The sequence below is a fragment of the Nicotiana tabacum genome, unplaced genomic scaffold (assembly GCF_000715075.1).
Source record: "Nicotiana tabacum cultivar K326 unplaced genomic scaffold, ASM71507v2 Un00346, whole genome shotgun sequence".
Classification (NCBI taxonomy): Eukaryota; Viridiplantae; Streptophyta; class Magnoliopsida; order Solanales; family Solanaceae; genus Nicotiana; species Nicotiana tabacum.
In genome coordinates, this window is record NW_027438583.1 from 3,131 (window position 1) to 27,395 (window position 24,265).

Here is a 24,265-nt window from a genome sequence, read left to right on the forward strand (position 1 = left end):
TGAGTGAAAGGAAAAGTTCAGTTTAGGGTTTAAAACCCTAATGCTGACTAAAAGAAATAGTTCAGTTTAGGGTTTAAAACCCTAATGGTAACTGAATGAAAAAGTTCAGTTTAGGTTTTAAAACCCTAATGCTGACTAAATGGAAAAGTTCAGTTTAGGGTTTAAAATCCTAATGCTGCCTGAATGGAAAAAGTTCAGTTTAGGGTTTAAAACCCTAATGCTGACTAAAGGAAAAAGTTCAGTTTAGGGTTTAAAACCCTAATGCTGACTGAATGGAAAAGTTCAGTTTAGGGTTTAAAACCCTAATGCTGACTGAATGGAAAAAGTTCAGTTTAGGGTTTAAAACCCTAATGCTGACTAAAGGAAAAAGTTTAGTTTAGGGTTTAAAACCCTAATGCTGACCAAAGGAAAAGTTCAGTTTAGGGTTTAAAACCCTAATGCTGACTAAATGGAAAAAGTTCAGTTTAGGGTTTAAAACCCTAATGCTGACTGAAGGAAAAAGTTCAGTTTAGGGTTTAAAACCCTAATGCTGACTGAAAGGAAAAGTTCAGTTTAGGGTTTAAAACCCTAATGCTGACTAAAGGAAAGAGTTCAGTTTAGGGTTTAAAACCCTAATGCTGACTGAGGGAAAGAGTTCAGTTTAAGGTTTCAAAACCCTAATGCTGACTGAATGGAAAAAGTTCAGTTTAGGGTTTAAAACCCTAATGCTGACTGGCTGGAAAAGTTCAGTTTAGGGTTTAAAACCATAATGCTGACTGAATGGAAAAGTTCAGTTTAGGGTTTAAAACCCTAATGCTGACTAAATGGAAAAGTTCAGTTTAGGGTTTAAAACCCTAATGCTGACTGAATGGAAAAAGTTTAGTTTAGGGTTTAAAACCCTAATGCTGACTAAAGGAAAAAGTTCAGTTTATGGTTTAAAACCCTAATGCTGACTGAATGGAAAAGTTCAGTTTAAGGTTTAAAACCCTAATGGTGACTGAATGGAAAAAGTTCAGTTTAGGGTTTAAAACCCTAATGCTGACTAAAGGAAAAAGTTCAGTTTAGGGTTTAAAACCCTAATGCTGACTGAATGGAAAAGTTCAGTTTAGGGTTTAAAACCCTAATGCTGACTAAAGGAAAAAGTTCAGTTTAGGGTTTAAAACCCTAATGCTTACTGAATGGAAAAATTCAGTTTAGGGTTTAAAACCCTAATTCTGGCTAGATGGAAAAGTTCAGTTTATGGTTTAAAACCCTAATGCTGACTGAATGGAAAAGTTCAGTTTAGGGTTTAAAACCTTAATGCTGACCAAAGGAAAAAGTTCAGTTTTGGGTTTAAAACCCTAATGCTGACTGAATGGAAAAATTCAGTTTAGGGTTTAAAACCCTAATGCTGGCTAAATGGAAAAGTTCAGTTTAGGGTTTAAAACCCGAATGCTTGACTGAATGGAAAAGTTCAGTTTAGGGTTTAAAACCCTAATGCTGACCAAAGGATAAAGTTCAGTTTAGGGTTTAAAACCCTAATGCTGACCAAAGGAAAAAGTTCAGTTTAGGGTTTAAAACCCTAATGCTGACTGAATGGAAAAAGTTCAGTTTAGGGTTTAAAACCCTAATGCTGGCTGAAGGAAAGAGTTCAGTTTAGGGTTTAAAACCCGAATGCTGACTGAAAGGAAAAGTTCAGTTTAGGGTTTAAAACCCTAATGCTGACTAAAGGAAAGAGTTCAGTTTAGGGTTTAAAACCCTAATGCTGACTAAATGGAAAAGTTCAGTTTAGGGTTTAAAACCCTAATGCTGACTGAATGGAAAAGTTCAGTTTAGGGTTTAAAACCCTAATGCTGACCAAAGGAAAAAGTTCAGTTTAGGGTTTAAAACCCTAATGCTGACCAAAGGAAAAAGTTCAGTTTAGGGTTTAAAACCCTAATGCTGACTGAATGGAAAAAGTTCAGTTTAGGGTTTAAAACCCTAATGCTGACTGAAGGAAAGAGTTCAGTTTAGGGTTTAAAACTCAAATGCTGACTGAAAGGAAAAGTTCAGTTTAGGGTTTAAAACCCTAATGCTGACTAAATGAAATAGTTCAGTTTAGGGTTTAAAACCCTAATGCTAACTGAATGGAAAAGTTCAGTTTAGGGTTTAAAACCCTAATGCTGACTAAATGGAAAAGTTCAGTTTAGGGTTTAAAACCCTAATGCTGCCTGAATGGAAAAAGTTCAGTTTAGGGTTTAAAACCCTAATGCTGACTAAAGGAAAAAGTTCAGTTTAGGGTTTAAAACCCTAATGCTGACTGAATGGAAAAGTTCAGTTTAGGGTTTAAAACCCTAATGCTGACTGAATGGAAAAAGTTCAGTTTAGGGTTTAAAACCCTAATGCTGACTAAAGGAAAAAGTTCAGTTTAGGGTTTAAAACCCTAATGCTGACTGAATGGAAAAGTTCAGTTTAGGGTTTAAAACCCTAATGCTGACTAAATGGAAAAGTTCACTTTAGGGTTTAAAACCCTAATGCTGACTGAATGGAAAAAGTTTAGTTTAGGGTTTAAAACCCTAATGCTGACTAAAGGAAAAAGTTCAGTTTATGGTTTAAAACCCTAATGCTGACTGAATGGAAAAGTTCAGTTTAGCGTTTAAAACCCTAATGCTGACTAAAGGAAAAGTTCAGTTTAGGGTTTAAAACCCTAATGCTGACTGAATGGAAAAATTCAGTTTAGGGTTTAAAACCCTAATGCTGGCTAAATGGAAAAGTTCAGTTTAGGGTTTAAAACCCTAATGCTGACTGAATGGAAAAGTTTAGTTTAGGGTTTAAAACCCTAATGCTGACCAAAGGAAAAAGTTCAGTTTAGGGTTTAAAACCCTAATGCTGACTAAATGGAAAAATTCAGTTTAGGGTTTAAAACCCTAATGCTGGCTAAATGGAAAAGTTCAGTTTAGGGTTTAAAACCTTAATGCTTGACTGAATGGAAAAGTTCAGTTTAGGGTTTAAAACCCTAATGCTGACCAAAGGAAAAAGTTCAGTTTAGGGTTTAAAACCCTAATGCTGACCAAAGGAAAAAGTTCAGTTTAGGGTTTAAAACCCTAATGCTGACTGAATGAAAAAAGTTCAGTTTAGGGTTTAAAACCCTAATGCTGACTGAAGGAAAGAGTTCAGTTTAGGGTTTAAAACCCGAATGCTGACTGAAAGGAAAAGTTCAGTTTAGGGTTTAAAACCCTAATGCTGACTAAAGGAAAGAGTTCAGTTTAGGGTTTAAAACCCTAATGCTGACTAAATGGAAATGTTCACTTTAGGGTTTAAAACTATAATGCTGACTGAATGGAAAAAGTTTAGTTTAGGGTTTAAAACCCTAATGCTGACCAAAGGAAAAAGTTCAGTTTAGGGTTTAAAACCCTAATGCTGACCAAAGAAAAAAGTTCAGTTTAGGGTTTAAAACCCTAATGCTGACTGAAGGAAAGAGTTCAGTTTAGGGTTTAAAACTCTAATGCTGATTGAAAGGAAAAGTTCAGTTTAGGGTTTAAAACCCTAATGCTGACTAAAAGAAATAGTTCAGTTTAGGGTTTAAAACCCTAATGGTAACTGAATGAAAAAGTTCAGTTTAGGTTTTAAAACCCTAATGCTGACTAAATGGAAAAGTTCAGTTTAGGGTTTAAAATCCTAATGCTGCCTGAATGGAAAAAGTTCAGTTTAGGGTTTAAAACCCTAATGCTGACTAAAGGAAAAAGTTCAGTTTAGGGTTTAAAACCCTAATGCTGACTGAATGGAAAAGTTCAGTTTAGGGTTTAAAACCCTAATGCTGACTGAATGGAAAAAGTTCAGTTTAGGGTTTAAAACCCTAATGCTGACTAAAGGAAAAAGTTTAGTTTAGGGTTTAAAACCCTAATGCTGACCAAAGGAAAAGTTCAGTTTAGGGTTTAAAACCCTAATGCTGACTAAATGGAAAAAGTTCAGTTTAGGGTTTAAAACCCTAATGCTGACTGAAGGAAAGAGTTCAGTTTAGGGTTTAAAACCCTAATGCTGACTGAAAGGAAAAGTTCAGTTTAGGGTTTAAAACCCTAATGCTGACTAAAGGAAAGAGTTCAGTTTAGGGTTTAAAACCCTAATGCTAACTGAATGGAAAAGTTCAGTTTAGGGTTTAAAACCCTAATGCTGACTAAATGGAAAAGTTCAGTTTCGGGTTTAAAACCCTAATGCTGACTGATTGGAAAAAGTTCAGTTTAGGGTTTAAAACACTAATGCTGACTAAAGGAAAAAGTTCAGTTTAGGGTTTAAAACCCTAATGCTGACTGAATGGAAAAGTTCAGTTTAGGGTTTAAAACCCTAATGCTGACTGAAGGGAAAAAAGTTCAGTTTAGGGTTTAAAACCCTAATGCTGACTGAGGGAAAGAGTTCAGTTTAAGGTTTCAAAACCCTAATGCTGACTGAATGGAAAAAGTTCAGTTTAGGGTTTAAAACCCTAATGCTGACTGGCTGGAAAAGTTCAGTTTAGGGTTTAAAACCATAATGCTGACTGAATGGAAAAGTTCAGTTTAGGGTTTAAAACCCTAATGCTGACTAAATGGAAAAGTTCAGTTTAGGGTTTAAAACCCTAATGCTGACTGAATGGAAAAAGTTCAGTTTAGGGTTTAAAACCCTAATGCTGACTAAAGGAAAAAGTTCAGTTTATGGTTTAAAACCCTAATGCTGACTGAATGGAAAAGTTCAGTTTAAGGTTTAAAACTTGTTTAGAAAAGTCATTGCAATGATCAGTGTTATTGTCCAAAAGTTTTTCCAAAACTGTGTGTTAGTCTTTGCCACTATGGTTTGAACACCTGGTGTCTTAATTGATTATTTGTTGCAGCGAGCTCAACGGAAGGCATTAGACGTCCTGAACACTTTGGGGCTATCAAATTCTGTAATGAGACTTATTGAGAAGAGGAATCGTGTCGATAGATGGATCAAGTATGCCGGAATGTTCTTAACGATCATAGTGCTGATTTTCATTTGGAGGTGGAGAAGATGATAGGTGCTTGACCGTCAAGATGAATTCTTAGTTAAAATAGTCATTGAAAGGATTGTAGAAAAGTTGACTCAAAGCCTTCTAACTCATACACAAATCTTGATAACATTGTATTGCAGTTCGGGTTGCATGCAATCTGTAAAATGAGACTTTGGAAGAAAATATAGTACTATTTCTTTTTTTAGGAGGAGGAGGAGGGGGTCCCATTACTTTATTTTTCTTTTTGAAATTAGGAGAAGTCTTCTTTTCATACAACAAGAATATTGTGCATTGAAAATGCTTAGATTCTCTATCATCTTCAGTTTCACTCTGTGGCCACCTGTTTCTCTGTAATTCTCCTTTTCCTTTTGTTTCCTGTGGCAAATAAACCAACTCTTATAAGAGGTGATCTGAAATGTTATGTCATCGGATGCAAGTCAGCTACACTTATTACTTACTCCGTTCCAGTTTATGTGAACCTATTTCCTTTTTGGTCCGTTCCAAAAAGAATGACCCCTTTCTAAATTTGGAAACAATTTAGCTTAAACTTACAATTCTACCCTTAATGAGAAGCTTTTATAACCATACAAATACTCTGGACCCCTTTTTGACTTGTTTAGGACTACAAATTCCAAAAGTATTCATTTTTTCTTAAACTCCGTGCTCAGTCAAACAGATTCACATAAATTGGAACGGAGGGAGTACCATTTATGGATCTGAATTTGAAGTTTTAAGTCGTTGGATGCAGAGTAAAACTATATTAAAGTTCTAGCAAAAAGCAGATCGTTGTCATGGACCGAAGAATTTATGTCGCATATCAATGATCAACTACGAGCTTACGAGAAGGCAGATGGTAACTGTGTTATCAAATCTTGATATTACTTGTTATCGGTACTATCTTGTTATTCTTTGTTGTTATCTCCGATTTAGTTTTCTAACTACTTGTCTTGCTATCACTTGCTATTAGGGCTTCCTTCACCTTCTTTAGCCGAGGGTCATTCAGAAACAGTCTCGTAAGGCTGCGTACATCCTACCCTACCCAGACCCCACTTGGTGGGATTATATTGGGTAGTAATTGTTGTTGTTTGTGTAGATTCAGTTGATGAACATCTGAAAATAATATTACAGAATGAAGTTGCAGACAACCAAGATTAGAATGAAATTTCAGCAACAGAGTTCTTGCAATCAGTAATATGCATGATAATGAGTATTTACGAGACTTGAATTCTGTGTATAAACTAGCAACGATAATCTTACTGTCAATAGCAATATGGTGTTTACTGAAAACTTATCCAGTTGAGGATATCAACATGACTACATTTTGAACACGATTAGGCATTGATTGAACCATTAGGTTCTTAAATTCTCCACTCTCAGGATCATAGGAAACTAAGATTCCACCATTGTACTCCAACAAGATCTCTCCACTCTTAAGCATGTATAGAACTCTGGGTGATTTGTCCGACTGAAATATTTACCATCATTAAAACTCCATGGTAAGTAAGGCTTCACAGAGAACATCATGACCCAAATCCCCAACCATTCCTTAACGCAAAGATTTACTTAAACAGCAGAAAGACACCCTCCTATAACTGCAAGATGATAAGCAGACCTGTCCAGTTGGTTAAAGCTGAAATTAGGCCTAGGGACCTGACCAAATCTCTCATCATCTAGGTCAAGGGACACAATGGATCTCTCGAAATGGCCATTTTGCCTTCTCCTTTTACTCAACCAATGTAGCCGTCCCTTCACCAAAACTCCTGTTGATTTGGTGTCAAGAAAATAGTGTACTTCCCCAATGCTCCTGCATTTACTTCTACTAAGACTAAATATTTGAACGTCGCTTCTGCATAGCATCCACACTTCAACATTACGGATCTTTGAAGGTATGCTATAGGTATTTGAGTAGTACACAATCTTGATAGCCTTGTACTCCTTTGTAATAGGATGAAATCCAAATCCAGATATTACTTGTTGCTCTTCAAACTCAATAAATTTTGGGAGCTTCTTGTAGTCACCAGTAAAAGGATTGTTCAGAATGAGTCTATCATTGAGTAATGAATCATATATAAACATAATAAGCCACTACAGGCGCCAACCACATTGAACTCTGGCATAGTTGTTGAGAAAGGAAAGTTATGTTTCCTTACAAGTCCTTTGTCTTCATGATCAGATAGTACGAGGCATTTTGGGCGTAGGGGCTTAGTTTTGTCCAAAGCAGACAATATCACACCTTGTTAAGAGTATCTGTATGTTGGTTGAGCCCCGGATTAAAGCTGATTCTTGATGGGGCAATCACAGTGAAAAATAAGGCATGGATCATTCTTCACTGTCTGAGACAGTTGCAAACAAACGAGCTCTTGGATTATGCGATAATTCATTCCTGGATCTGCATCTCGTCCTAAACTCTGGATTACAATATTAAAGTGCATTATTTCTTCTGAGATAGTGGTTATAAATTGGCAAGAAAGTGGTCATTACTTTGGTGTAACTCATGAAACCACTAATGTCATGATCTACCACTAATTACTCACTAAAGATTAAATTTTGTAACCACCAACCATATTCTACAATTTTATTATCCCACTACCTTATTATTTATTTATTGAAAGAGATTCCACACTTATAAATAGTGGTGTTTCTTCTTTGTGTTGGAGAAGGGGAAAATTTGGTAGTGTGTATGAAAAAAGTGAACTAGGTGTAGTGAAAAAGAGAGTTAAGAGAAGGAGAAAATCTAAGTCTCCAACTTATTACCGACAAAAGAGAATATTATTCTTGTTGAAGGAAGGTGTTCATTTTGGAGGAGCTTTGGACTCAACAGCTTATCCAGAGTTTGTTCGAGTCATACGATATTGTCGGACTATTGTATCCTGGAGGGAACAAGTCAAGAGTATTACTGCTGGATCAGTGAAGATGCTACCGCAGTGGGCTTGAATCTCCTTAAAAAGAGAGCGAGATATCAGCACCTCAACCTGAAGAATATTTATTTATTTTTCTTTATCTTATTTTTCAACTGTAATTACTTGTAATTTCACCAATAATGTGGCAAAAGCATTTCTGATCTGATCATCCAACTTACAATCCTGTTTTTTTGTTTCCTTTTGATTGCAAGAATCCATAATTCTGTAGGAAAGAGAATTTCTAAGTCTGACGAACCATAGAACAGGGGGAGAATTTAGTAGATTAAGGGTGTGTTGTATACGAAGGAAAATATTTTCTGAAAAAATATTTTTCAATTTTTTCAAGTTTGGTTGGCTTAAATACTATGGAAAATATTTTCCTCCAATTGGAGGAAAAAGTTTTTCCTATTAAGAAAAGGAAAAATATTTTCCAAAATACCTTTTTAACCTTCCCCACCCTATTTCTCATCCCCACCAACCCACCCCACTCCTATCCCACCCTACTCCACCCACCCCAACCCCCAACTCAAACCCTCGCCCCACCCTCCACCCTAAATAAAAATATTATTAATAGTATTTTCTTTTCATGTTATAGATAGATTTTTTTTTCATTTCAAGAAATGAGAATTTTCTTTTCTTCATTAAAAAAAAAATTGCATTTTAACAAAAAATACTTTATTTTCAAGATGTAGAAAAAGTATATTCTTTCATTTCAACAAAATGAGCATTTTCTTTTCATGATGTAGAAAAAGTATTTTCTTTTATTTCAATAAAATGATTACTTTATTTTTATATTGTAGAAAGAGTACTTTCTTTTTCAGCAAAGAAAGAGTGTTTTCTTTTTAGTTATGGAGCATAAATTTCACCGTTCTTTGGGGTAAAAAGTAAAGCAGCACATTAGTTCGTTTGGATTTGTGAGAATTGTTTAGGAGAATAATTAAATTTTTGAAGAAAATAGAGTCCTAAAAACATTGGGTATTTGAGGAGGGATGAGGGGGCAAAGAAACATGGGGACTTGGGGGAAGGGGGTGAGGAGAGTAGCATAAAAAAATATTTTCCAAAAAAAATATTTTCTACTCTTTAGCTAAACAATAGAAAATATTTTCTAGAAAAGGTTTTCTACTCACCAACCAAACAAGGGAAAATAAGTGATAAAACAACTCATTTTCTATGAAAATCCGTAAAAAATATTTTCCTTCGTACCAAACACACCCTAAGTCTCAATTTTTACAGATATTGATAACTATAGGCAACGGATATTACGAAGGGAATATAGTGATCATCCCGTGCCAATAGTGTTGGTTTTTTGTGCCTTCCCTGTCTTATGGTGCCTTTTGGATCTAGCCCACTTTTCCCTGTAGCCCACTAATATCAAGACATATAAATAGGGAAATTTTTAGAAAACTTTTCATAAAACACTATCTTTTAGGTGTAATTATCCATTTATAGATACCTTTTGCTATATTACGGATTATAGATACTTTTTATGTGGTCATAAGATGTATTTGATGTATTTAAGCTATTGTATTCATTAATACAATAGCAAAGATAGGCATGAATTTTGGAATTTCAGCTAAGCTTGAGATGTATTCAAATGTATTCACGCGGCCTTATTGTGAATACAGTAGCGTATTTCGCGTAAAATATGGAAGGTTGAACTTGTTTAAAATGGAAAGGAAATCAATTCACCTGATATTTTCCTAATTTAACTCAACTAACACAAACTATTGCCCATAAATCTGTATTCTTCCATTCACGATTCAACAAGAAAAATAGCGAAAACCAGAGCAACATCTGAATTTTCAGTTCTTCCTTTTTTCTATACCCAATTCTCTTTTCAACCACGAAACAGTGCGTTTGATACAATTGTATACAGAATACAGTATAATTCAGTTATACCGTATGACAAGTTTAACAGTATTGTTGCGTCATTCTGGCAAGTGGAACGGTGAGAGCAATTACGTCGAATATTCAATTGAGGGAATACTGATAAAGGAGTATGCATCGTATAATGATTTAGTTGAGTCAATTTCTAATCAACTGGGCATAGATTTGAGCTCAAAGTCCATTAAAATTCAATACAAAGTAGAAGGGAATAGCACGCCAATGGAAATACACAATGACATGGGTTACAGGGTGTATGTAGAGTTGAAAAAAGAGAACAGAGAATTCGGGATGTATCCTTTGTGCATAACAACGATTGAAAAAGAACTTGTTTCCGTGGTAGTTTAATTCAAGGAGATATTGTGCAAATAGACGAATCACTTCAAAGGTATGATTCCGGTACAGATGATACGCTTGCTCAAGATTTTGTCCATTCAGGAGAAGCAATTAGGGTGTTTGAACTGGACAAGGATTTGATAATTTCAAAAACTAATCAAAGGCAGGTTATGGTTGGACAAGTATAAAAGGATAAGGCTACATTGAAAAAGGTGATGCAGAATTATGCTATATCTCAAAGGTTTCAATTTCGGGTTGATAGGTCTAATGCTGTCAGGTTTGAGTGTATTTAATTTTTTTTTTGTATATTGTATTATCTGTTGGAGTTGTAAGTTATACATTGATGTATTTATGCGTATTTGTGGATTTTCACTTGATCTTCACTGATGTGTTTAACATTTGTTTGTTTATGGTCTTTAAATATATGTATTCATATGTATTTTACTGGTATAATTATGTTACAGTGGCTCTAATTATTTTCCTATTTTGTTTACTGTTTGTATTTAAGTGTATGCATATAACTATAATTGTATTCAGTTGTATTCATTGTATTTAAATGCATATAACTATAATTGTATTAAGTTGTATAATAATTTATATATATAGATGTCAGAATGTATTCATATGTATATGAGTGCATTTTTGGTAAACATTTATGCTAATCATATGTAAAATGATAAATTCTTTGTAGTTATGCATTATTATGTATGTCAGAAGATTGTGAATGGAGGTTTAAGGCTTCGAGCATTAACAAATCAGAACTATTAAAAGTGAGAGAGTTCATTGATAACCATACATGTCCGCTGAAGAAAAAGGTGTATGAGCAGCGACAGACAAGTAGTAGCCTTATAGGTGGTATGATTAAGCCTAAGCTTGCTAATCATAAGAGGAAATACACCCCAAAGGATATTATTGATGATGTGAAATCAGATTTAGGTGTATATGTTAGCTACATGTTGGCGTGGCGGGCTAAAGAAAAGGCAATGAATTTTTTGAGAGGTGAACCAGCTGATTCATACAAAAAATTACCAGGATACCTATATACAATGGATATGACATATCCTGGTTCGCATATCAGAATGGTAAAATCGCCCAAAAATGAGTTCATGTATATGTATATATCTTTGTATGCCTTTATAAAGGGGTTTGATAATTGTAGACCCATTGTGGTCGTGGATGGAAGTTACCTAAAATGTTACTAGACCGGGATATTTGTCTCGGCAAGCACGTTGGATGGCGCAGGTGAGTACGTGAATTATAATAAATTCTGTTAATATTTTAAAGATTGAAATACATGTTTTAAAAATGTGTATTCAATTGTCTTTACAGGTCATATATTGCCATTAGCATATGGTGTTATTGATTCAGAGAACGATGCTGCTTGGACGTGGTTCTTTGAGCAATTCAAGATAGCATACGGTGACAGGGAAAACACGTGCATCGTTTCAGATAGAAATGAGAGTATCATTAAATCTGTACCGAGAGTGTATCCAGATGTACCGCATTTTGCATGTATATGGCATCTATGGAACAACGTATATAAGAAATTCAAAAAAAGCCATGCAAAGTTGAGCGAGATATACTTCTCGATGGCAAAAGCATACACACAAGTTGAATTTGACAGTCTGATGGAGAAGGTGAGAAGGTAGATATTAGGGTGAAAGAATACTTGGAGTTAGCTGGATACGAAAAGTGGGCTAGGTTCTATGCACCTGTTAATAGGGGATGGACCATGACGTCAAATATTGCTGAGTCAATCAATGCCGCACTAGTGTCAGCAAGGGAATTGCCAATATACGACTTCCTCGAAGAAGTTAGGAAGATGTTTGGACGTTGGAATTGTAGTAACCGCAAAGAAGCTACACAGACATACACAATGCTTGGAAAAAAATACCAGGAGATGCTGACTTTGAATGAGGCAATGTCTACACGCATAACTGTAAGTTTTATTTTGATGTCATTGTATCATATAATAAGCTATTTCTTTAGATAGCTTAATTGTTTTCTGAAATAACTTATACATAATTTTTTAGATAGATGTATTCAATTGTATTATCATGCAGTAGCCTTATAATGTTTTTGTTTCTTTTCAACTGCCTAAAGTTAAGTAGATGTTTGATGTATGTCACTGTATTCATAAGATAAGACGTAATTATAGTTTATAGTCTGTCGGTCTACATATATGATGTATTCTTCTGTATTCAAACGTTTCAGTTGTATTTAACTGAATAATTCAGCATTATACATAAAGAAATTCATTTATATGTGCTCAAAACTTATAGGTCTATGTTTAAATGTAAGTGGTACCATCAACTGAATACTTACATACGGTTAACGATGGAGGGAGGAATTACACAGTCTGCCTGTTAGAGAAAAAATGTGTTTGTGGGAGGTTCCAAGTTGATGAATTGACATGCCCACATGCTTGGGCTGTATTGAAGAGCAAGTTTCTAATGCCAGAAGAATATTGCTCTAACTATTACAAACCAAATACTGTTGTAATGACATACGATGTGCCTGTGTACCCGCTACCGGACAGAAATGACTGGAATATACCAGCACATGTTGCAGAAGAGGTTGTACTACCACCCAAATGGAAAAGACCTCCTGGAAGGCCAAAGAAGAAGCGCGATAAACCTTTAAGTGAATTGATGCAGCCGAAAAATCAACATTCATGTAGCATATGTGGGCAGGGAGGACATAACAAGCAAACATGTATAAATGCTCCACATAGGATTTAGTTAGAACTCTGACATATATTAGTGCTCCAACGATTTGTCATTACTTCTGATGACATTATGAAGTAATAAAATTTGAAATGTCTTTCGTGAATAGATTATGGATACATTTAGTTGTAGTATTGTGTTGAATACTTTCGAATACAACCTTGTCAACATATACTTAGATAATTTATTATAGACAATGCCTAAGTTGTATATACATAACTAATCAAAATACATCGGAATACAACTATATACTCAGCTATAATATAACAATTTCAATAAATACATATAACCGGAGTAAGTAAAATAAATACATCAAGTTGAGTACATACGTATAAACCTGAAGCATACAGTTGCTGACTTTGATATATAAGTCAAGTGACTGAATATTAATACACATTTATACGCCTTGTTTAATATGTATGAATATATCCTGTAAGATACATACGAGTAGAAATTGTAGATTAAGCATGAATACTTGTAAAAAAATAATGAAACATAGATTGAAAAGTTGCAATTGTCACACATGAACACGGTTGATATAGTGATTAAAACATTGGTTTTTCTAACTGAATACCATCTTCTGTCAAAAAAGATATTCTAAAAAACAGTATTCACCTAAAACAACATTCCAAAACTACATTCATCTAAAGCTACTCTAACACTATCTGTAACTTTGAATCTGACTCCGTGATTTGCCTAGCAATCTTTGAGGGTGCTTCATTCTTACTTATGGCATCAGCGTCTATCTTCCGCAAAGCATAGTCCCAAAGGAGAGCACCATATCTTTGACGGAGTAGATTTGAATCAAATATTGTTTGTGGAATCTCTCCAAGAGTGCTCAGAAACTCTGCGTATGCCGCAACATGCACCTCACAATCCCTGAAAAATGTTGATTGAAACAATTAAAAATAATTCATACAATTAGAGTTCTAAAATGATACAAGAATTATGATTGAATACATACATGCTCCCAGCTTGTTGTTGAGGCAGATTTGATATGAAAACAACTTCAAAAGGATCAGTATATGACTTGTTAGTGTATGCTGAGTAAGTAAATCAATCTATGCCTTGACTATCTCTATAAAAGCCACTGATTGATAGATACAGAGGTACAAGCTTAGCTAGCTTATCTATCTCAGAAGCTACATAGGCATCATGACCTGCAAATCTGTACGAGTCATACACTTTGATACATCTCTCCTTGAATGAGACAACAACCAATATCCAATGTAGTTTGTCCTTCAAGTTGACTGGTATCAAGACATTGTCAATAGTATGCCAAGGTACATTAGCTAGCAATCTGTAGCCCCTTATGTACTCACATACCACATCCCCTTCTTTGGCTAATTTGCATTACTATCTGTATCAGCATACATGTCGAAGATTTCTGCGATTCTTGTCTTGAATATACAATCAACAGTTGTATACTTGAAGTTGCTTGTTTGGTTGTACTTTCCCTTCTTTCTCAGATAGTAGAATATGACGTCAATATGCTATACACAAATTTAATTACATAGTGTTAGTGCAATGAATCAAATTAAGAAAAAGAAACTGAATATGATAAGTGAAAACTCAGTTAAATACATCACACAGATTCAAGAATAATACATCTGAATACATTAAAATACATCTGAATATAGTTAAAATATAATAGTTATTCAAAAATAATGAGGCCATTCAATACATCATACAAATTCAGTTAAATACATCTGTTATTTACTACTACCGAGTAATGTTGAAAAACATCTGAATACATTTAAATACATGTTGTTACTCAAGACTAATGAGGCAATTAAACACATAGTACTAAAATACATCTGTTAGTTACAACTACTCAGAACTTTTAAAATACATCCGAATATAGTAAAATACAGCAGTTATCAGAGAATAATGATGCCATTAAATACATCCATCAGATTCAGTTAAATACATCTATTATTTACAACTATCGAGTAATGTTAAAATACATTTGAATACATTTAAATACATGTTTTTATTCAAGACTAATGAGGCAACTAAATACATAGGACTGAAATACATATGTTAGTTACAATTACTCAGAACTTTTAAAATACATCTTAATACAGTAAAATACAACAGTTATTTAAGAATAATGATGCCATTAAATACATCATACAGATTCAGTTAAATACATTTGTTATTTACAACTACCGAGTAATGTTAAAATACATCTTAATACAATTAAATACAGCTGATGTAAGAGATACATCTGAGTACAATTGAATACATAAAAGTAATGTAAGACAAATTTGTGTGAGAGCTCAATTTGTGAATTATGCAATTAGACAAATTAATACTAAAGAAATGAATTATAGTGGAGTTGGAAGGGGTAAAACTTACATTGGCATCTCATAGTTTACCGTCAAACGATAGAAGGTAAAACCAATTTTTTGAATTGACTTGATCAACTCCAAAATCCAATGGTATATGAAGTGTTGACTTGTTCTTCTTGTAATGGTTTTCCAAATTACTTCTACAAATATGATATAAAAAATATTATATCCATTTTAAAAAATATAAATATGTAATAGGCATATTGGGAAAAAACTCACTTCTGTTCATGTCTAGCCAGAAGACCATCACGAACCCATTTGTCGTATTCCTGAATGATTAATGTAGGATGTGGCTCTGTTATTGAATCATCCTCAAAGGGGTATTTTTTTTCAAAAATGGGGGTCAACTTTACTGAGGTACCTGTTGTTCATGAATAGAGACTTTTAATTATAAAAACCATGGGAAAATAGATCATTAGTTTATAAACACACTAACCTGCGGAGTCAAAGTTTGACTCGTAAGGCGAAGAATACCATCTACTTGGTCACCGATTCCTATGAGATGGTACTGGGGTTGATTCAACTTTTTTTGCACTGTTGTGTATCACAATTCTAGTTTCTGGAATTTGACTAGGAAGAAACTTGTCGTCCAGCTCAAATTGAGATACATAGAATTCTATGGATACACCCTCTTGACCTATAGGTGGTATGTTGCACGACACCTCTGATGTAGTATTCCCCTCCACTCTTGACTCCACACAAAGAGCATTAACCACTGTATTCTGTTAGACGTATGCATCATTGTTAGTGTAGTAACTGACTGTATGAATACAGTTAAATACATATAAATACAATACATATTTGATCTTGAATTTGTATTTTGCTGAGGTTGTATTTACGTGGAGGATTTAAATACATTGAACAACATATTAAGAATACATCTGAATACATCTAAATACATATCAATACATTACATATTTGGGGCAGAATTTAAATGCATCTAACTGAAAGTTATAACATTACTATATAGAGGAAGCTTAAATATATACAAGTATCATATTTTAATATATATGAATACATCTAGATACAACATACAAATATCACAATAATTATGTATAAATAAAGTCAGGAAAATACAAATGCATATAGAATTAAGATAATTAAAATACTGAAATATTCTGTATATACTTGTATTTCATAATGTTACAAATTGTTTTGTATATGATTAATCCGAGTAAGAGCAAATAGGAGATATAAACATATACTGAAGAGGTTAAAAAATGTTAAACCTCAACATTATCGCCGACAGCTATATCAGTGTGTCTGTGACCTTTTGGAATATCTTGCAAGTTGGCATCATATGGCATTTCAATACCATCATCACGTCTCTCTATGGTTTCCTTTCTCTGGTGTAAGCTTTCTTTTTGCTGATTGTCTTGAAGATGCTCAGAAAGCATCTTAAAGTTATCATTGATCAATGATCTCAGAGACTTGAACTCGCCCACAACATTAGCAAGACATAAATAATTAGAAAAGTGCGCCAAAAATATATGAATGTTAAGCACTAAAATGTAATGTTTAATATGTGGATAAAAAACTCACGTATTCTTTGAATGAATTTAGGTCTTTCCTCAAAGAAGATACTTCATCATTTTTGGAATCTGAAGGCTGATTGTGATGCAAAACATTTTGTGCAATTTCTGATACACCAACAGTAGGAATCTTGGATTGATTATCTGTATTTGAGGGATGAATAATCTGTTCCTTGCGCTTTTTATAGGGCGGTGTTGAAGATGGCCCAACACTTGTAGCGTGTTTCTTCTTACACTGAAGATCAGGTGTAGGAGAAAAGTCATCCGAATCCTCTGCCGACTTGTCTGAACGAGTAGGAGTAGGACTGTTCTCAACAACAATGCCTACTGGAAGAATCTGAATAACGACAAGCTCCATATTGGTTGTATAGATGTCTCTGTAAACAATCTGAAAAATGAAATACAATCAAATTCTTACTATAATGGATGTATGCAAATCTGGAATCAAAATGTAATTTGTATTCAAATGAAGGCAGCAGTAATGATTAGTAAATTATATGCAAATGTATGCAACAGTAATAATGAATGCAGCAACAACTGTATTCAACTGTATACAGTTGTATCCATTAAACTGTATGCAACTGTATAAATGCAGTAGCAACTGTATGCAGTTGTATGCAGAAGTGACTGTATGCAACTGTATACGACATTAATGATTAGTAAATTGTAAAATAGCCAGGATAGAAATTGTAAATTACCATGTTTCCCTTGTCATTGAACATGCCGTTCATCAATTAAGCAAAGTTTGGCTGGTTTCCGGTGGATCTCTAATTGAGTATTCTGGGGACCGCGTTATCAACTCGGAGTGCAATTTTGGGATCAACATTTGAACAACACTCATAAAACCATACTTGCATAGCTAGGGGCATCCCAGCTATCTTGTAGTACTTCTTCTGAGCATCCATCTTCTTGCTAATAAATTTTGTTAGGCTTTCAAATGCTTTTAAACCCCATGGATATTCAGAATAGCGCCCACTCTCGACCAAGTCAAAATGTAGCCTTGGGATGGTTGTGCTGTTCTTCTCGGATGAAAAAATGAAGGTGTGTATTAAATACAACACAACTATCTTTAATGCATCCCTATCGTTGTCGTGACCCCAGTTCTTGTTAGCAAAGCATTTCATCAAATCTTTATTCTTGAAAAGATTGGCACCTCCAAAGTAAGTCTCAATAAGCCAGTTAGGAACCTTTTCATTGATCACAACATCAGCATCGTTACCAACACATTTGAGGCCAGTCACAAGCGCAAACTCCCTTGTTGAGAAAGATAAAGAAGTACCATTGACGTGTATTGCAAATACATTGTTAGGACATCCTTCTAACTGGAGAGCCATGAAGCATCTGAAGAGTTGATGTTGGACTTCACAACGCTTCAATTAAAGGAAATTTCCAAAACAAGTATTACCCAGTTGTTTGTACTTCTCTGGAGTAAGATTTTCTTTTATCTCGGAAACTATGTCTTTGTTAGTATATACACTGATATGCGGTGCAAATATAGGCTATTTTTTCACAAATAGCTTAATTCCTTGCATTTAATAAGAATAAATATATATAAATACAACTGAATACAACACATATTTTATAGTACAACTGACATGAATACAACTAAATACAGACTGCAAAAATAAACTGGAGTAAGATATCAGTGATAGAAATATATGTACTAATATAATATATACGCATACAACAAATAAAGACATTGTAATTAGAATAAAACAATGATGGGAACTTTGAAAATCATTATAAATACAACTATAAGAATACATCAGAATACATATACATATCTATATCATTGATTTCTATAAGTACAAAAATACATTGAATATCCTTTTTGAACAGAGAATTCAACAGGTTTATACATACAAATACAGATGAATACATCAATAATACAGATGAATACATCAGAAATTACCTTTTCTTCCAGTGTATCCGAGCTTTTACTTGCTTCAACCTCCTTCCCTTTGACAGATGAAGCTTCAGAAATATGATTTTTCCTCTTTTCCGCAATGGGAAGTCTTGTTTCCTTTAATGGTTTCTCAACTTGGGTTTCTTTGAAATTGTCATGTCGAGATATTGTTCTCTTCTCCAATGCCATATTTTTTGCTAAACCTATATCCAATTCCCCTTGAGTGATTTGCAAGGAGAAAGAGGGCCTATCGAAAGTGAGAATTTTAGTGGGTATACCTCTAGTAATAAATTTGTGGGGTGTATTCTCAGGCATTGTGAGAATACGCTTGGATACTGTTGATTAGAGAAATTTTGGTAAGTAGAGATGTTGAGAATAAACAAAAATAGGGAAAATCAAAAAAATTAAATACTTACCACACTAATTATAGAAACAAATGAGTAAAATCTAGAGAAGATTAGGGTTTATGCCGAGATTGGGGAAGGAGGAAGCATCGGTGTGGGTGAGGAGGTTTCTCTGATTTTGGGCGTTTTTACAAGGAATGGGAAATAAAATAGATTGTATCAAAATAGAGAGAGGATGAACGTGTATTGAGAAGTTGTATGAAAAACGTTAATTATGAGAGAGAAAAATCTGAGAAGGGAGAGAGAAAAATAAAACATAGCATCTTTAGTGGCTAAGGGCTAGGAGATAACCAAAACTAAATATTTTGCTATAAACCTAAAAAGGTATCTATAGAATATAATTTTTTTAAATAATATTTATTTTAAATAAATAAGGTGTTAACCTTTGCTATAGGAGGTAAAAATTCGTAATAAAAAATTCTGATCGATCCTATAATTAGTTCTTTATTTAAAATGTTACATATACCATTTATTATATTACGGATTATAGATACTTTTTCTGTGGTTATAAGATGTATTTGATGTATTTAAGCTATTGTATTCATGAATACAGTAGCAAAAATAGGCGTGAATCATGGAAGTCAAGCTAATCAGTTGTTGTATTCGAGTGGATTCGACTATATTCATGGCGTGAAACATGGGATTACAACTGGACAGATTATTGTATTCGACAGTATTCACGGCGTGAAATATGAGAATACACTATTTTTAAATGGAAAATGAATCAATTAACATAATAGACTCCTAATATAACCCAACAAACTCAATTATAACACACAAATTTTGTATTTCCCATTATAAAAAAGATTCTCAACCGAAAAATACTCCAAAAACATAGCAATCTTCAGAAAGTTTATATAATACATCTGAATACATAAATTATATTAATTTAAAAAATCATATGAATACATTCATGGCATATAACGAGACAGTGAATACAAATGAAATACATAGAATATAGCGAGATACATTGAAATACAATAAAAAAAAGACAGTGAATACAATGAAATACATGGAATACAGCGAGATACATTGAATTACAATGAAAAAAAAGACAATGAATACAATGAAATACATGCAAATACAGTGTAATACGTTAAAAATACATTAATATATATTAACAGAAATCTTCTTCTTCATCGCAATTAATTGAATACCAGGGCTTCTAATTTGATTGTAAAGATTAACCTTTTTTGTATTAGGCCACCATCCGACGGGTTCCATTTTGAGAAAGCCTTCCAATGCTTTATGCATCCCTTGAAAACCTAAACCCAACAAAAAGAAAAATTGTTGAGCACATCCGCACAAATGTAATATTGTGTTTATATACTGCTATAGGTATATTTTCTCAATTAGAGAAGTCACCGCTTGGACATTTTTGGGTTCAATTTGAGAAGAGAATATCTCTGGCGACGGAATTTCGACGAACATGTGTATATGCAAATTTTCTTCCACCATTGTTACACTGGAACTGCTCTGAAACCCGATGCTTGTTCGAGACTGGGCCAGGCATAACGACAACTTTGAATTGGTGAGAGGAATTTTGAGATTAAGCATCGTATTTTCAGGGAATGAGAGAAGAGAATGAGATGTATTAAAGTAGAGAGAGAGAAAGAAAATAGTGTAACTGAATAGCGTATTTAGTGGCTTAGGACTAGGAGGTAACCAAAATTAAATATTTGCTATAAACTTTAAAAGGTATCTATAGAATATAATTTTTTAAAATGGTATTTATTTAAAATAAATAAGGTGTTAACCTTTGCAATAGGAGGTAAAAATTCCATATAAATATGACCGATTTTAGGTTTGAAACATAATAAGAGAAAAAAATATATGGGGTGCAGCCGTTTTGAAGCTTTGTGAGAGAGAAAAATATATTCTTTTGCTCCAAAACATTTTTTCTCGGGCAATCCACTTCAAATTGCATTTTTCGACTCGTTAACTGTTGGATCATGTTCAAATTTAAAATGGGAGTTTTCAACATCTGGTTCTTAGTTTTCAACGATGAGATTGGATTTGGAGTCATGTAGCTACGATTCTGGAGGCATGAACAGTAGCGTGTTTTTTTTTGAATGATTTCTCTTCTTTCTTCTATTATTTTGGTGCAATCTTGTTTCTATTGTTGCTGTTGGATTGGCACTTGCTTTGTACCCAATTTAGAGAAATTTTATAACTCTTGTTGATTGATTTAATAGAGATTTGAAAGCCTTTAGTCCCGTGATTTTTACTCTTCATATTGAAGAGGTTTTCCATGTAAATCTTGGTGTCTTGTGTGTTTGATTATTTTACATTGAAGCAGAGGAGCACTGAAGAAATCGTTAAGTTGAGAGCTCTAGAGGTCCATTGAGAGCTCCATTGCAGAGGATCACTGAAACCACAGCTTGGAAGATAAATCAGATGAATTTTTATCGTGTCTTGTTTTTATATATCAAGAGGATCCAAATGTATGTCTATTGGAAACAATCTTTCCTATCTCCACAAGATAGGGGTAAGGTTTGTGTACACACTATTCTTCCAGACCCCACTATATGGAATTATACTGAGTATGTTGTTGTTGTTCGGATCCAAATGTCTAGGAAGAGCAGTAGCTCGTATGAGTAGAGATGAGGTGCTAGAAGACTAGAGTGATGCTCAAGTCGTTAGTTTTTATTCTGTTTTTCTGATCTGTAAAGTTTACTTGGTAAATAATACTTCTTCCGGTCCACAATAAGTGACCAATTTATTTTTTTATTTTAGTTCAAAATAAGTGTCTATTTATATAATCATGAAAAAATTCCATATATTTTTCCAAAATTACCCTTATGTACGTATCCCTAAAAAGTCATTTACTCCTCACATTTGAGAAGAGAAGTAAGTACTACTATAACTATGCTGCAACATTTAATTAAGCTAAGTTTAGTCACACTAATTATTTTTGTCTAAAATTTAGTATTTTCTTAATGGGTGTACCCAGAAAAAATTGATCACTTATTATGGACCGGAGGGAGTACTATATTTACTTGCCAAAAAAAAGAAAAAATTGGAAAAAATCTAAGTAGGATGGTAAAACATATAAGTTCGACTCGAAATGTTCGAGTATTAATTTGTGTATCAAACCTTTTTATTTATCCATGTTCAACATGTTTTTGACACATACGGTGCGAGGGCTCAAATCTAGTTAATCCTTTCTTGCCCATGTTTCAAATTCTTATGTCACCTAACAATTTCTGTGTGGCATCCTCGTAATATTTCTGGTTTCAGTGTCTTCCCGTCTTAAATGTTTCTTGATTTAGCATAAACATCAACAAACTGGCCGTAGTTTATATTTCTTTGGTAAAGAAAATCTAAGCTTGTTAAAGTATGAAAGGTACCTTAAGCTACTCCTGAGCCAAAATGATTGCTGGGAGAGTGCGCAATCCTCTCTAGAACACATCTTTCTTCTTCGTACAGAGGAGAAAACATAAAAACAGCTGTTACACATATTCCCCGTAAAAATAAAATAAAATAGAAACAAAACAAAACCAAGAAATTTGCTAATCCAAACGCCACCTGGAGTCAACATGATATGCCAGAGAATTACTCTGTAACATCACATTGTTTCTGGAGTTGCAACTACACACAATACAAACCAGTAATAGTAATGAGGCCATTTACAAAGACGTTTCATTTGGTTGGTTGTCTGGCTTTAGTAAGAGCTCTGAGCTATTGTACATTCTTAAGGATCTCTTGTATTTTAGATAAGAGTGCTTGCGGGGGATCCCCCGTGCCATTACTTTGTGATGAACGCGAACCCTGATCTTGAAGTTTAATCTTCTCGAGAAGGAATTGCCTCTCAGCCTCAGCCTCATTAAGGCTTTGTTTTAGGTATCTGCTGGCATAGTCTTCTTCAGATTTCCCTAATTTTGAAAGAGCAATCATATGCAACCTGTCCACTTCTCGTCTTGCCTCATCAGCCTTAAGCTGGAACATATCAGCCTCTGCTTGTTTAAGCCTAACAATGCTCTCCAATTCATCTACCTGTTGCCCTTTCTGCTGCCTTTCCATTTTTATTTCCGCAAATTCCTTTGCTTTTTCCTCCAGTTCACGATCACAAGCCTCAAGAGCTACGCGAGCTTTCTTTAGCATTCTCATCTTTTCATCAGCCACCAATTCCATTTTCTGCACTGCCTCTTGTACCGCTTGGGCGATTCGGTTGCATGCCTCCTGCGGTGGCAGCTGCATACTACTGTTTCCAGCCTCGGAGCTCTTTGGTGTGTCCAACTCAAGCTCTTTACCCAAAGAGTAAATGAATCAATCCTAGCCAAAATCATTCTTCTAGAAAATAGACAGCAGATATAAAGAAGAATTTTCCAACATTCTACAACTTTTCTTACTTCAAATTTTTGGGACGGCAAACTGGAAAAAGGACGAGAGGAATCAAAATGTAATCCATTTAAGGTAGATGTGATTGAAAAAGAGGCCCTTAAATCTTTTTCTGCTTGATGAACCATCACAAATGAGAGACCAGTTTTTTTTTTTTTTTTGGTCATCTGGCTACAAAGACTATGAGATCAATGCTGAATTATACGAACCACCCACGGAATCTAAAATCTTAAATTGTTAGAGAGAATACTCCTAAATTCAAGAATTTCAACAAGCCCCCTCAAGTCTTGGCCTGGTTATTATTAGAACAAAAATTACTACGGCTCAAGGCCAAACAAGTTGGGATCAAATATATGAATCCTCATTGACTGTGTTTCCCATTTAAATTCATCTCAAGCCAACATAATACAAAATAAAAACTAAAAATATGAAGTGCTAAAAGTTCTCTGTAATTTCTACCGGCATAAGAATCTCTAATAAGGTTAAAACTCCTAGAGAGCATTGGACATAAGGTAAACTTATATAGCATGACTAAAATATACTCCCAACTAATTGGTATATTGATTCTAAGAGGTTGTAGGTCTTCCAAAACAACTTCATATAATTTTAGGTGTACCTCGTCCCATTTAACACTTTCATTCACCATGGTTTCACATTTATGGATCGGTGCATTTGGAGGTTGACGTATGACATGACCACACCATCTCAAGCGATCTTATCTCATTTTATCCTCAATGTGTGTTACTTGCACCTTCTGGTGAATATGATCATTTTTAATCTTGTCTAATCTGGTATGACAATATATCCATCTTACCATTTGTATCTTTGCGACATTTATCTTGTGGATGTGTTGGATTTTAGCAACCCAACATCCACTTCCAATTGTTGGTCTTATATTGATTTAAAGAACTTACCTTTCACTTTGTATGCCTGGTTATTGTTATTT

General features: G+C 34.2%; 2 protein-coding genes across 2 annotated transcripts; one reads left to right on the top strand and one right to left on the bottom strand.

Annotated features, from left to right (window-relative positions):
• Nucleotides 1-6,499: 6,499 nt before the first annotated feature.
• LOC107764839 (F-box protein At3g07870-like) lies at nt 6,500-7,012 on the bottom strand. Its single transcript, XM_075248917.1, has one exon. The coding sequence runs from the start codon at nt 7,010-7,012 to the stop codon at nt 6,500-6,502; it is 513 nt and encodes a 170-aa protein (XP_075105018.1).
• Nucleotides 7,013-9,738: 2,726 nt separating this feature from the next.
• Nucleotides 9,739-12,797, top strand: LOC142179096 (uncharacterized). The gene is made up of 5 exons (XM_075248918.1): nt 9,739-10,013; nt 10,748-11,121; nt 11,386-11,591; nt 11,681-11,995; nt 12,498-12,797. Exons 1-5 carry the CDS (start codon nt 9,739-9,741, stop codon nt 12,795-12,797), a joined length of 1,470 nt encoding a protein of 489 aa, XP_075105019.1.
• The last annotated feature ends 11,468 nt before the right edge of the window (nt 12,798-24,265 follow it).

Excerpts from the sequence above, each read along its gene's own strand:
- LOC107764839 (XM_075248917.1), bottom strand. The coding sequence starts at position 7,012 with ATGTTTATATATGATTCATTACTCAATGATAGACTCATTCTGAACAAT.
- LOC142179096 (XM_075248918.1), top strand. The coding sequence starts at position 9,739 with ATGACAAGTTTAACAGTATTGTTGCGTCATTCTGGCAAGTGGAACGGT. Across the intron at positions 10,014-10,747 it reads GAGAACAGAGAATTCGGGAT|TTATGCATTATTATGTATGT; the intron begins GTATCCTTTGTG and ends AATTCTTTGTAG. Across the intron at positions 11,122-11,385 it reads AATGGATATGACATATCCTG|GTCATATATTGCCATTAGCA; the intron begins GTTCGCATATCA and ends TTGTCTTTACAG.